Genomic DNA, 14,396 nt, shown 5'->3' with positions numbered 1-14,396 from the left:
CCGCTCTGTCAGGAAGTACTTCCTGATGTTTAGCCGAAAACTCTTCTGATTTAATTTCAACCCATTGGTTCTGGTCCGACCTTCTGAAGCAACAGAAAACAACTCACCATCCTCTCTATATGACAGCCCTTCAGGTACTTCTTGTTATATCACCTCATAGTTGTCTTCTCTCCATGTTAAGCATACCAAGCTTCTTCAACCTTTCCTCATAGGACTTGGTCTCCAGACCCCCTCAGCATCTTTATTGCCCTCCTCTGGACACATTCCAGCTTGTCTATATCCTTCTTAAATTGTGGTGCTGGTGCCCAAAACTGAACCCAATACTCTAGGTGAGGTCTAACCAAACCAGAGTAATCGTGATCTGGACACTATACTTCTGTTGATACAGCCCAAATTGGCATTTGCCTTTTTAGCTACCACACCACACTGCTGACTCATGTTCAGTCAGCGTGTGGTCTGCCAAGACCCCTAAATCCTTTTCGCACAAACTACTGCCAAGACAAGTCTCCCCCATCCTACAATTATGCATTTGATTTTTCCTGACTTCATTGCTGGAGTAAGCCCTTTTGAATATGTACCTGTAAGAGGGTTGGGGAAAGGGGATGTGTCCCTGTGTAGGGAGAAAAAAAGATTGCATGAAGGTGAATTAGGACTGCGCAGTTCTGACAACTCAGGATTTGTGTGGTCTGTTTCCTAGTGGACTGCATCCTATCGGCTGCCTTTAATGGTTTTCCAGACCTTCCCTTGAGGCCAGAGCTTTACATCATGAAAGGAGTTTGTTATTTATTGCAGACATCTCAGGATGCAGAGACTTGTATTTAGCTTATTTTTTTTTTATTCATTCAGTTATTTAGATGTTTATAGCCCACTTTTCTCCCCCCAAATGTTGAACTGAAGCAGCTTACAACATTGCTCCCTCATCTTCCGTTTTATCCTCACAAACAGCAGTCTATGAGGTATGTGAGGGCATGTGACGGGCCCAGGACCCCACAGTGAGTTTCCATGACAGAATGGGGGCCTCGGACCCACCGTGACATTAACCCCTGGACTGGCACACCAGACATGCCCTGAATACCAAGATCGTGATACCCAGGTTTGAATTCCCACCCCGCCATGGATGTTTGCCGGGTGACCTTGAGCCAGTCACATACTGTCAGCCTAACCTACTTTACAGGGTTGTTGTGAGGATAAAACGGGGGAGATGGGAATGACGCAAGCCACTTTGGGTCCCTGTTGGAGAGAAAGGCAGGGTATAAATGAAGTAAAAAAATAATTAAGAACCTTGACACTGTGTAGACAAAATCACTTTCCTGGGTTATGTGTTAATCCGGAATAGTTCATCCTTTTGAGTCCTAGCTTCTTAACATGAACCAGGTTCCTCCCCCCCTTCATTTCAAAGGCATGCATTGGGGGGGGGGATGGAAAATGCCACTTTCTTGCTATCTTTATTTTGAGTGCAGCAGAGTGACCTTGCTTAAAATGTGTTCTCATTGTGCGTTAGGAGCAATATTACCGGTAGCTACCAGCTAATAGGCAAGAAGGAGCTGCGGTGGCTCAAGTGGTTAAGACGCTGAACTGCAGGCTGTAGAAGGTCCGCAGTTCGAGACCCGGGTATCGCATGATGGAGTGAGCTCCCATCTCTAGTTCCAGCTCCTGCCAACCTAGCAGTTTGAAAGCAAGAAATTGCAAGTAGATAAATAGGTACCACTTCGGTGGGAAGGTAACAGCGTTCCGTGCGCCTTGGTGTTTAGTCATGCTGGCCACATGACCACGGAAACGTCTTCGGACAGCGCTGGCTCTTTGGCTTTGAAACGGAGATGAGCACCGCAACCCTAGAGTTGGATTCGACTGGCTTTCGAGCAAGGGAACCTTTACCTTTTTAATAGGCAAGAAACTACCCTAAAAGAACCTTATTAAACATGCTTTAAATTTAGTATATCCTGCAGTTGGGAGCTTGCTGGATAACTCTTGAGGTTTCTTCCAGATTACGTGACTCTTTTATTTACAAAGCCATTACAAGTGCTGCAGTTCTGAAATTATCTTCCTAAAGTGTGTTTGTTGCCTAGAAAATATATCTTCATCATAAATGCATCAAAATATATTTTATTAGTATAAAGTAAAGGTACAAGAGAACACTTGGGGTTGCTATGTGTGTTACTGTCCCTGAGAACATATGCAATGTAAAGCCTGATTTAAGTTTGGCATTCGGTGTGCAATCAAAACATACCCATACAGCATTTGAAAGGCCTGCACCTTGTTGAAATCAGGCCCTCTGCCACTGTATATGTAGTGTTATGCATGCCAGCATGATACCTGTTCAAGCCACAGTACTTTGCATACTGAGGTTGCACACACAGTCCATATGACCCAAATTAACCAAGACACAGGATACATGGAACGCCACACAGAGTTTGCTTTTAAGTGCATATCATGCTTCAATTAGACCTCAATTAAGCACATGCAGCTCTGGGTGATAATGACACCAGGTAAGATATGAAGAACGGGAAAAAAAAATATTGAAAATGTTGCTAACAAATCCAGACTGTGGCTAGCTTTTAAAAGTTCTGATTCTTATGAACCTGGGGAAAGGATAGTTTAGGATGTGCTTTCTTTATGGGGGAGAATGAGCAAAGCTTGTATATGTGTGTTAAGTGCCATCAAGTGGATTCCAACTTATGGTGATCCTATGAATTAATGACCTCTAAAATGGACTATTGTTAACAGCCTTGCTCAGGTCTTGCAAAGTGATGGCCTTTGTGGCTTCTATGATTGAGTCAGTCCGTCTCATGTTGGGTCTTCCTCTTTTCCTGCTGCCTTCAACTTTTCCTAGCATTATCATCTTTTTCCAGTGACTCTTGTCTTCTCCTAACGTGACCAAAGTAAGATAGTCTCAATTTAGACATTTTAGCTTGGGCTTGATTTTATCTGGAACCCACTTATTTGTCTTTTTGGTGGCCCACGGTACCCGTAAAACTCTCCTCCAACACCAGATTTCAAATGAATCAACTTTCTTCCTGTCAAGTTTTCGTTGTTGTCCAAGTTTCACACCCATACATAGTAATGGGAAATATTGTGATATTAATTATTTTAATCTTGGTCGCCAGCAACACATCCTTACACTTAAGAATCTATTGTTGCATCAGGTGAAGAAGAGAAAGCAAATGTGACATGTAGGAAATCCATGATTAGGATCTTTCACTTTTTCAAAAACTAATTAGCAGGCTCCTGTAGCAGATTAAAAATCTGAGAAGTGGCACTGGAAAAGGGTGGATTAATTCTTCCTGTACTGCTTCCTGGTGCAGATCATACAGACACCCAGGCTGCAATTAGCTCTGCAAGCTAATTCTAACAATCTAAAAATAGTGCTTTTCAGCATAAAAGCTAAGACAAAGTACTGTTTGTTTGTAATATCAGGCATGTAAGGAAAATATTTTCCCTAGAATAGCCACGATGGTTGCCTTGAATGAATAATTCAAGGGCTTTAGCATATCTTTACATACAGATGCAAATTATGCAATTCTGTAATACCTGCAGCATAATGCACACATTACCCAAGAGTAAAGTCAGTGCTAAAATACTGCCTCCACATCACAGCAGTAGTATGGGCTTGGGCAAATAATATGAGTTTTTCAGTTCAAATAATTATTTTCCCTGCCGGAGCGAGCCCCAGTGACCTAGGATCCACTAGATTGTCTCTTCCCATATATCCCCATACGGCAGTTGCAGTCCTTCAGTTTCTGCCTGCTAGTTGTTCTGAAGCTGAAGATACTGAAGCTGAAGCTCAAATACTTAGGCCACCAAATGAGAAGGGAGCACTCACTGGAGAAGACCCTGATGCTGGGAAAGATTGAAGGTCAAAGAAGAAGGGGGACGGCAAAGGATGAGATGGTTAGACAGTGTTATCGAGGCAACGAACATGATACTGAGCAAACTCCGGAGCACGACAGAAGACAGGAGGGCCTGGCGTGATGTGGTTCATGGTGTTGCGAAGAGTTGGACTCAACTGTGCGACTGAACAACAACAACAACAAAAGGTTGTTCTCCTGCTTTAGGGTAGCCCACCTAGTATCATTTACAGCACATGCCTTTTCTGTTGTAGTTCCTACTTGGTGGAATGGTCTCCTGAGAAGAAGGCATTGTCTGTGTAACTTTTAGGAGGCTCTGCAAGGCCATTCTGTTTGCCAAGGCTTTTAATGGGGTGTAGCTTTTAGCAGGGAGGGGTGGTTATTTGCGGTTTTATTTTATTCTGTATACTTTTAATTTGTAAGCTGCTTTGAGCCACAAGGAAAAGTGAGATATAAACATATACATGAGTAAAGATAGACGCCTTCTTCAGTTAGTGACACTGTGCTTACAAGAGGAGAAGGACAATTTTGCCCTTTCCTCTTCTTGTTGCAGTCACCCAGCCTGTGCGGCTGTTAGTCCATGTAGGTCCATGTAGGGAGTCCACTTTCCTGGGATCAAAAAGGCCTGCTGAAGACAGGGGAATGCGGAAAAGAGCTTTCCATTGACTGCTCCACTGGATTCAGCCACCTCTCCCATCCGGGGGGGCTCTGACCCCTTCGAATCGAAAAGAGTCTTGGGATGTTTTCAGTATTGGAAGAAAAATGCTTCCTCCAATCATAATTCATTATGTACCTGGGCTCTTTTTCCTCTCCCAGATAGTTTTAGCTATAAAAGGGTCAGACCTTAGAAGCTTATGGCAGCACTTCATCAAGATTGCAGTTTACGAGGGTTCTCCAGGGCATCCATGATAGCTTTGTAAGGATGGAAGGTGATCCGTTCCCACCCCTGCTTGAATACCGAAAATGAAGCTCCTCCGTTTGCTGGGAACAGGGGCTGAGACTCTGCACCTCAGGGGAAGAGTACGGAAATGTCTTTCCCTTCTTTCAAAGGGCTGGAGATCATGGAGTTCCTGCTGCCTAGAGTTGCCAGCTTCCACACTACCTTAGGGCATTAGCTAGGAAATAGGCTGACTGGCTACAGAGGAGAGTAGCTCAGCTCTAGGATCTCTAGTGGGGTGGGGTGGTGCCAAGGAGATATAGACCTAGTGCAGTCACTGTAATTATTTTCAGCATACAATTTAGCTGGTTTTCACTCTTTTCCAGTGCAAAGAGGCTCCACTCTTTACTGGTAGGCAATACTATCCAGTAGTGCTTTCTATTTGAGTACCAGCAGTTCAGATTTCGTGTGACGCTGTCTGTTTTCTGTTTCTATAAGCAGCCCTAAAAGTGTTACCGGGGCCCTTCCCACTCTTGTTTCACTAGCCTCCATCTAGAAGTTATTGACGATAAGGAATTATCTTGCCGTCTGTGGTGCAGAGTTCCTTCCAGTCTCATTTCCTCCAACCCAGCTCTCCACAAAATGGGGAAGGAAAAGGTAAAGTACTCCTCCAGTGCTGTACTGATCAGGTTTGGAGCCAGGTCAGCGTCCTGGTCACCTAACTCTTAATTGCTATAGTGCTGAGGTTTGGGGCTAGATTAATATGAAGCTATTCCGTGCGCCTTGGTGTTTAGTCATGCCGGCCACATGACCATGGAAACGTCTTCAGACAGCGCTGGCTCTTCGGCTTTGAAACGGAGAGGAGCACCGCAACCCTAGAGTCGGATTCGACTGGCTTTCGAGCAAGGGAAACCTTTACCTTTACCTATATATCTAGCCCTGGAGATGAGGAGTCTTACACCATGGATTTCCTGGTCTTTTCTGTATTTTCTGAACAATTCCTTGTAGGTCTCTGACATCTACAGGGAGACTGAAACTCAGATCTAGAGAAACTAATGTATTTGTTTAAAGTATAATTGTTGCAGTATAGACATCCTCACATGCTAGAACTCTCCTGTCATGCTCCAATTCAATCTGTGATTACAGTGTAGCTAAACTATATAAAATAAATCGCAAAAGGACACTATCAGTGCAGTCCTAAACAGAGTTACATTCTTGTAACCCCATTGACTTCAGTGGCCTTAGGAGGGTGTTACTCATTTTAGGATTGCACTGTGTGACTTGCAGTCAGTTCCATGTTGTGAACTTGTATCAATAAACTGATGATAGTTTTTCCATCCCGGATTGACTATTTAATCTTATCTAATTTTATCTATTGTGTTGCCCACTAGCTGTGAAGACAGTGCACAACACAACAGGAATCAATCAGCCTAGAAGCGGGGTCTTGTAAAAGGCAAGGGTGAGAGAGTGCCACTATCACAGCATATTGGCAAAAGACAATTATTCCCCCTCCCCCCAACAGTTTAGTCTGACTTTTGTATTAGCTTTCCTCAGAAGGCTTTTCCCACCACTGAATCACACCTGGTGAAATTCAGGCTTTTGGGAGTAGAATAATTTGTAGTCTGTGCATAGGATTCTGTCCATAAAATATCACTCTCTTTATAACATATCACTCCTTCAAGAAGACACTCAAAGCTATTTCTTTCTCTCAGTTTCAGGAAAAGATGTTCCCATTGATCACTGATTCCAGAACTTCCAAGGACTTGATTCATTAAATATACATTCTGATCTGGAAATTGCTGTTTGTATTTGAGGTGAGTATCTGTGTCCTTCGATAAGTAAAGTTGGAGGGAATAGAGATGTGAAGGCCCGGAAAAAACCCGGAAAAATTCGGGAAAAAACCGTTTTTTCCCCCTGAAGATTTTTTGTTTTTTCCCGAAAAATTGGAAAAATTGAAAAAAGAAAAGAAAAGAAAAAATGATTATGGAACGTTTTATTTTAACATGATGAATAAAATATTTTAAGACAAGGTGTTCAAATATTTTCCAAAACCAAACAAAGGTTAGTGGAAAGGAGGGCCAATATTAAAACCTTTTCATAAAAAGAGGTATATAAAACATATATAGGGGCCCAATTACAACCAATATATATAAAACATAACCATAACCAGGGCTAAAAAAGTTTTATATATATTGGTTGTAATTGGGCCCCTATATATGTTTTATATACCTCTTTTTATGAAAAGGTTTTAATATTGGCCCTCCTTTCCACTAACCTTTGTTTGGTTTTGGAGTTCTTTGTTAGGTTTAGTTTTTTTCCCTTTCTTGTTCCTGCCTCCAAATATTTTCCAAATCATTTCTAAAATATATATATATGGTATCAGATTGATCGAATTTCTGTGCACTGAGGACAAGCCAGTCCTAGGTTACAAACTGAACTCTCCAATGCAAGATGCATTTCTTCCTTTAGGAGGTGCTATTGTCAGAAGAAAATAAAAAGGTTTCAGTTTTGTTTTTGCATGTGGGTGGGTATTCTGTTTGTGATAATTGTTTGGATACACTATATTTTTAATATGCTAGTTGTGATAATTTCATGCCAAATAAAAATGTCCATAGTCATATTTTATGTTCCTAAAGTAACAGAATGACTTTCAATCTAGAAAAGACAAAAGAAATGCTAATGTAGCATTTTTTTCATTTTTTCCGAAAATTTCCGTTTTTTCCCGGGAAAAAACGGGTTTTTTTTCCGAGCTTCAAAATTTCCGGAAATTTTACATCTCTAGAAGGGAAGCTGAGCGCTCTTTCCAGCAAGGGGAAAAAAACCTGCAACCACCCCTGTTTGTAGGTAAACCTGTATATACCCTGTGGCCAGGTGGCAAAGTAGGGAGGTTCCTGTAAATTGGAAAGAGTTGGTACTTTCTGGTCACTGAAACTTTATCAGTAATTAGTGTAGTTTTATGTAGGTACACAGGTTAAGGAAAGTTCTTGTGGGCCAAAAATCTTGTGGACTGATTTGCAAGCTTGCAAGGTTAGGTGCATGTAAAGATGTGCATATCAGTCTTTACTAAACCTTGGTCATTGACTATATGGAAGTGTGTATGCATTTTTGTTGCCCTCTATTATTTCTTTATCATTTAGGATTTTTGTATTAATGATACAAAATCCAGTAAGAATTCAGATTAAAGTTCAATAGATACTGAAGGTGGTTACAGAAAATGGAGACAAAGAAAAAGATTCTTGTATGATTGTTCTTCATTCCACATGAAAAAGATAATGTAATTGTCTGTTACTTAATGTAAGAAAGGTGTAAAATAAATATGGCTACTGTGAGAGAAAATACTACAGATTATTGCCAAAAAAGTAACAATTGCAATGAAATTAATACAATTTGCCTTCAAGTAGATGCAATTAGGATTTTATTTTGGCTGGCCAGTCACAATTATTTCTTGTGTTCTAATGGGCACTGGGACATTTTAATTCTTTCTGAACCATGCCATGTGGCAGAATTCCAGTTTTGCCACATGAGAAACATCTAACAAGGTCTTTACAGTCTTTCTCTTATTAGCTTTCTATTCAGCAGGCCAATGAGATAATACATCTGCGCTAACATGTTCTTTTGTGGCATTAATATTCAATATTCACAAGCATAAAAGCCTCTGTTGTAACCCCAGTGCAGCTGTTCATGGTACTTGTTTCTTAGTAAAGAGGTAGGAAAAGTTTGGCTGTAAAGAACTTCAGCTCACTGTCTTAGAGATGGTTAATAAAATCAGCCTTGAAAAGTTCTGTTTGCTGAAGGCAAAGAAATATTCCTCCCCCACCTTCTTCTGCAAAGAAGAATGAAACTTGTGGACAAGCACAATAGACCTCAAGAAGGGCTGTTGGAATATGCCAGGTCTGTAGTGCAGCCTTATGAAGAAGATCTGAAGATCACCTTACGGGGGGACAGCTGAACAACTTGTAGTTAGCATAGCTAGATTAGGGACTGCCCACAGTTTCAAATTATGTCCTTGCTGTCTCCTGTTTGGCTCTTCTGGAGGCTTCCTGCTCCTGCAGAGATTCCTTCTTGTTTGTTCTTCCTCCTTCAGCAGTTAGATTAGACAGTTTAAGGTTCTCTCTCTTCTATGTTATATAAGCTTTTCTCTTTTCTAATAAACCTACTTATTTTTCTCTAAACAGTCAGTGCTCCACTTCCTTTGCATATTTAAACACTGTCAACATAAATGAAGTAAATAAACAAATGTATGACATTATAGAAACAATGCCTTCATTCAGTTTTGACACTGCAGTAGGACAGAGCATGAGGCAGACTATAGGTTTGGCCCTAAATGTTCAGTGTTTTATAGATCAAAATCAACCGCTTCAGTTATACCAAAAGAGACAATGGAGCACATACAGATACTAAAGTACTAATGTACCCAGCACCCCAGTCCAATCAGGTTTAACATTTATATCATTATTGTTTGCTGGGATGATTTAATAGTGTAATTTTTCATAACTCAGGCCTTTCTCTACAAATGTAAAAATTATATAAAACAAATGCTATGGTGACATGTGGTTCAAGAAGCAGCCTGAAAATGCTCCTTTCTTTCAAGGCACTGCTTGGAAGTGTTATGCTGTGGATCCAAAGAGACTGATGACATGGTGCTAAGTCTGTCAATTTCCAGCTGAGGTAAATAAAGGACATTCATGTTGTCTCTATCATTACACTAAACAAAGGATTTCCCCATCTGGCAGTTCCATAGTTAATAGTCACAACCTTATTAACACTTTATTCTTTGGAGGGAGGAGGCTGTCAAAGTCAGTTTCTCGATCTAAGTTGCTTCTTCATTATAAAGCTCAGTTATCTGTAATGGTTTATTTTCTGCAAACCAAATTGAACATTACATCCAAATAGCAGTACTGAGTCTAATCTTCAACCATAAACCTACCTTGAGAATCCCGTTTGTAAGCAGGTTCTCTCTTATATCTAGATCAAGTTAACATTGTTGAGACTTGCAAGGCAGAGTTCTGAAAGATAAGGAACTTCAGGAATATGCTAGGACCTGAACTACATGATAAATTTCTCCACAAGTTGAGTTGGATTCCCCCAATTAGACTCACCTGTTCCACAGCCCCACTGCAGCTGTGGGGAACTTATTTCCTCAAGTGCCACAAGGCTCAATTTGGATCGGAACCACAGGACAGGAGAAGATGCTTCAGTCCCCCGTTCCCCCCCAAGCTATTCTCCAAACCCAAAATGGCCTCAGGGGGAGTTATTTGCTCACTGGATTGTAATGAGAGGCTTTACTCCTGCATCCAGTTAGAGAATCTAGACTAAACAATTTTAAAAGGGCTTTGCCTCTTCAAACTGTTTAGCTGCAGAATTCTCCAGTTCTATTAAAGGCTGTTTATTAACCTTTAAATCTGATAAGCAAGTAAGGTGTGCGTTCAGTTCTTTGAACTATGATCAGCAAACCAAACTGAAAACCTTTTTTAAATTGAAAAATGCAATAGTTCTCTTTATTATTTTAAGAGAGTAAGAAATACAGGCATATAAAATTAACCTTGCAATTACTGTAAAAATAAGTGCTAAAATTATCAAAATTTGTAATATTGCTTAATCGTGTTATAGTGAGTAATAATTTTAATCCAGGTTTCAATTTTTGTTTTACTGCTTTTGGAGTTTATCAGAAAGCCTAAGTCACACACACAATCTTCTTCTAATAATTTCATCCAGAGAAATCTGATTTGGTTATCACAGTAGTGCATGTTTATAGAAAAATATCAATCATCTTCCTATAAATCTCTTATATCTTTATCATGTGATTACTGTCTAGATAAATAATTAGTTCTTGTGAGATAATTGACACAAGTGCAAATGATCCAATCAGCAGCTGGTAAAGCGAGACTGAGAAGGCCAATCTCAACTCTTAACCTCTATTAAAAAGCAGTTAATCTAATTTTTCTATAACGGTTTCAACGGCCAAAAAGATTAGAGCCAGGGCGGCACCATAGGGGCCATTCTTATAACACGTAGGCTATTTTAACCCATTCTCATTTTAGGTATGTGATTTTAGGTTTTACTTCTTTATGTATTTCATCATACTATTTTACTGCTTTACTGATCCATTTGAATGTTTTGTAATTTTGTTATGGCCTATGGCTAGCACAATAAATCCTTTGAATTTGAATTATAACTGTTTCAATTAACTGTCAAAGATTAAATTCACTTGAAGCAAATACTTCACTGACAGTTGAAGAGTATGTGAACTCTTGGCTAACATGCAAAATCAGCAAGAAAAAAACCCGGTGAAGTAATCAAATACTGCTCAGAGTTAATAGCCCCTTTGGGCCATTTTGGATCTGGAAAACCATGTGAGAGGGAGAGGCTGAAGGTCCTTCTCCTCATGCCCTATGATCCTAATCCAAATTGGGCCCAGAGGAGCTTGGAGAAATAAGTTTCCCACAGCTGCCCTGTGGCTATGGGAGAGGCAAGTTGGATTGGGGGAAGCCCGAATTAACTCATGGAGAAATATATGATGTAATGCATGACAAGGATGGAGAATGATATACCAGCTTGGACAAAACTTCAGTTAGAAAGCAAAAAATTAGCTTGCTTGTGTACTTGCATTAGGTTAGAACATACAATTTGATTAAATGTAGCCTAATTTCAGCCTTGAAACAAATGAACTTGGTCTAACAGACTAAAATACCAACTAAGTATATTTGACGAGTTCTAAAACGCTGAGGCTTTAACACAGTGTCATATAGGGCTCTCTCGTGTAACTGACATTTTCCCTGATCTAGCTGGTATGGTTATCATTCTGAGAATAAAGAATAAATCATTCTTATTGCTTTATTAGTGCTTATAATGTGCTAGCTGGTATGGTTATCATTCTTATTGCTTTATTAGTGCTTATTTCATTTATCCTCACAATAATCACGTGGAGCTGGTTGTATAGTGATTTCCCTATGCCCAAGTACAGTGTTCTACCTGCAGGACTAAGTGCTTTCAATGGTATAAGTATTGTTTCCTTCTTAACAACCAGTATGAACTTTAGCATTTGCTCACGTACATATTGCTGTGTAGAGCAGATGTGGGGAGGAGTTCCTTACATCTCATCTTGACTGAAAGACATTCACAGAGCAATCTGAGAAGATCTACACCTTTTGAAGTCTTAGAAGGGTGTGACTCTGCTTATGATTGCACTTGCATGGTACCAAAACATATGGTGCAGCTTGACTTTAATGTTTGATGCTTCCTTGGAAACTAGTTGTTGCTGTTGTTGTTGTTTATCCTTTTACTTAAGTTCAAAGTTTCCTTGGAAACTATCTTAGTGCTGTTGTTTATCCTTTTACTTGTAGACAGTATTTTTTGCATGCATGTGTAAATTGGTAATCTCGTGTTTCTTGGGTTCCAGCTCTGGAATGGCCTATCAAGAAGTAGAAGTCCAACTAGATAATGATTCAATGATAGAAGGAATAAGTGACCAGGTACTGCTGGCAGTTGTGCTCGGCTTCACATTCCTTGTTGCACTGGCATATGTGCTTTTAAGGTGAGGTTGTTTTGGAATCTCTGGCAATATTTTTTGATGTGTCAAATACGCACTTCTTAAAAACTAAATTAAACAGCTGTGTGTTCTTCAGCAAACTGTTACTTGACTGCACATTCCAGAAGTGACATCCAGAATAGATATGTTTGAGAACCAATACGGTGGTGTGGGTAGACTGACACTGGGGAGATTTGGATCCAAATGTACAGTCACGTACCAAGTCCATTGACGGTGCGGTCCTCAGCAGAGTTGCACCTGCATAAGCCCTCTGTCTTCAGTGGATTGAGAAGGGCATGACTCTACTTAGGGTTATACTGTAAATGACATTCGGCAGAAATCTGTACACCATTCATGAAAACTGATCGCCTAAACAAGCCCTTAAAGTAGGCAGTTCAAAGAACTAACAAACATTATGCAGTTATTGTGTTTCCTTACACCTGTTCTTTGTTCCTCTAGGTGTTAAAATTCAAATTCAGGATAGCCCATCTCAGTAGCATTATTTATGTGGTCAGTGAGAAAAACCTCAGTATTTTACTGGGGATAAGTGTAGTAAGAGTAAGAGGGAAGTCTACAGGTGGCCAGAAGGCCTGACCTAGGATTTAAGGTGTCACCTGTTCTGGATAGGATTGCACTCCTCTTGAAGGAACACATCCATAGTCTGGGGTGGTCTTGGACCCAGACCTCCTGCTGGATAAGCAGTTGGCAGCTGTGTCCAGGAGTGCCTTTGACCAGCTTCGACTGGTTACCCAGCTGCAACCTTTCCTGGGCAGAAAAGATCTGACCCTATCACGCCAGTCCTGGCTTTGCTACACTGGCTTCCAGTTTGTTTCCAGGCACAATTCAAGGTGCTGGTCTTGACTTTCAAATCTCTATACAGTTTGGGAGTCCAATGTTCCCTCTAAGCTGGAGTCTTGTAAGCAAAAATGCTACTTTGTGAGCTACTGGCATTAAAGTGGTGAGCCAGCCATTTGGCTGCTGCATAAATTAGTTTGCTCTGGAGCCATCCTTCCTGAGCGAAGACAAAAACGTGTGAGCCGGAGGCTAAAAAACTGTGAGCTAGCTCACACTAACTCAACTTAGAGGGAACACTGTTTGGGGCCAGTGTACTGGAAGGACTGCCTAATCCCTTACGAACCCGCTTAACCATTATGGTCAACTTTGGAGGCCCTGCTGTGGATGCCCCGGCCTTCTGAGATCAGGCAGGTGGCAACCCAGGGAGAAGGGCCTTCTCAGTCGTGGCACCAAAGTTCTGGACCTCTCTCCCCAGGGAGATCCATCTGTTCCCATCTGTTGCTGTCTTCCACCAGCAGGTGAAGACTTTTTTTGTTTTGTTTGGCGTTCCCTCCGTGATCCCTCCTTCCCAATCAGTGTTTTGTACATATTTTAACTGGTTTTTAGTGTGTTTTACCTCCGTTTCTTAACTCTTGAAAATTTGTTTTAATGATGTGTGTTTGGGAGGGGTGTTGATTTTAATGGTTTTATAATGTAATTTTAACTTGTATGTTTTAAATGGTTAGCGGCCCTGGTGGTCCTTGTAAGGGCAGAAAGGCGGGATATAAATTTTGTGAATAAAATAAAACCAATGAACATGGAGAACAAATAATGGAATTGTTACTGTCGTTTTTACTCATCGCTTCTTAATTTAGCTGTGACCGCATCAAGAAAAACTTGGAAGTATTTATTCTTAAGGTCTACTATTTATTTATTTATTTATTTCCCCCAAAGTTTATTTATACTAAGAGGATTTATGAAAACACTTCCATTTGCTAGCTGCCTTTGGGGTGAAGATTTTCTCCGTCCCGTATGCCAAGTGACAAAGCACTGCATAAAACACTATAATCGCCCAGTTAATTGAAATGCTTTAGAACAGGGATGTGAAACATGCTGCCTGGGGGCCAGATCAGGCCCCCAGAGGGCTTCTATTAGGCCCGCAGTGGAACTGGCTGTCTTGTGCTTCTTCTTCCAGTTCTGCTGCTGCTGCGTCATCATAGGTTTGCAACTGACAGATACACACCTGAACAGCATACTCAGGATTGCAACAGCACAGACATTTTGATGCAATAATTCAGAGCAAGAGGTGTCAGTTATCAGAGACTGTTAAATAAACAAAATATTGCAAGAGTGCTAATGTTTTAAGTATGTT

The 14,396-nt window shown here is 40.7% G+C and overlaps 1 protein-coding gene across 1 annotated transcript in view; it reads left to right on the top strand.

Moving 5' to 3' along the window:
- The first annotated feature begins 6,475 nt into the window (after positions 1 to 6,475).
- RNF170 (ring finger protein 170) overlaps positions 6,476 to 14,396 on the top strand; it is a 15,362-nt gene continuing 7,441 nt past the window's right edge. Inside the window, exons 1-4 of the mRNA XM_015423724.1 lie at positions 6,476 to 6,536; positions 9,314 to 9,390; positions 12,122 to 12,256; positions 12,730 to 12,808. Of these exons, the coding sequence (XP_015279210.1) occupies positions 12,129 to 12,256; positions 12,730 to 12,808 (207 nt within the window). The 5' untranslated portion in view covers positions 6,476 to 6,536; positions 9,314 to 9,390; positions 12,122 to 12,128. The remainder of the gene's footprint in view (positions 6,537 to 9,313; positions 9,391 to 12,121; positions 12,257 to 12,729; positions 12,809 to 14,396) is intronic.

The sequence above is a fragment of the Gekko japonicus genome, unplaced genomic scaffold, assembly GCF_001447785.1.
Source record: "Gekko japonicus isolate JY-2015 unplaced genomic scaffold, Gekko_japonicus_V1.1 scaffold48, whole genome shotgun sequence".
In the NCBI taxonomy this organism is placed as follows: Eukaryota; Metazoa; Chordata; class Lepidosauria; order Squamata; family Gekkonidae; genus Gekko; species Gekko japonicus.
This window is presented reverse-complemented; position numbering and strand designations above follow the sequence as displayed.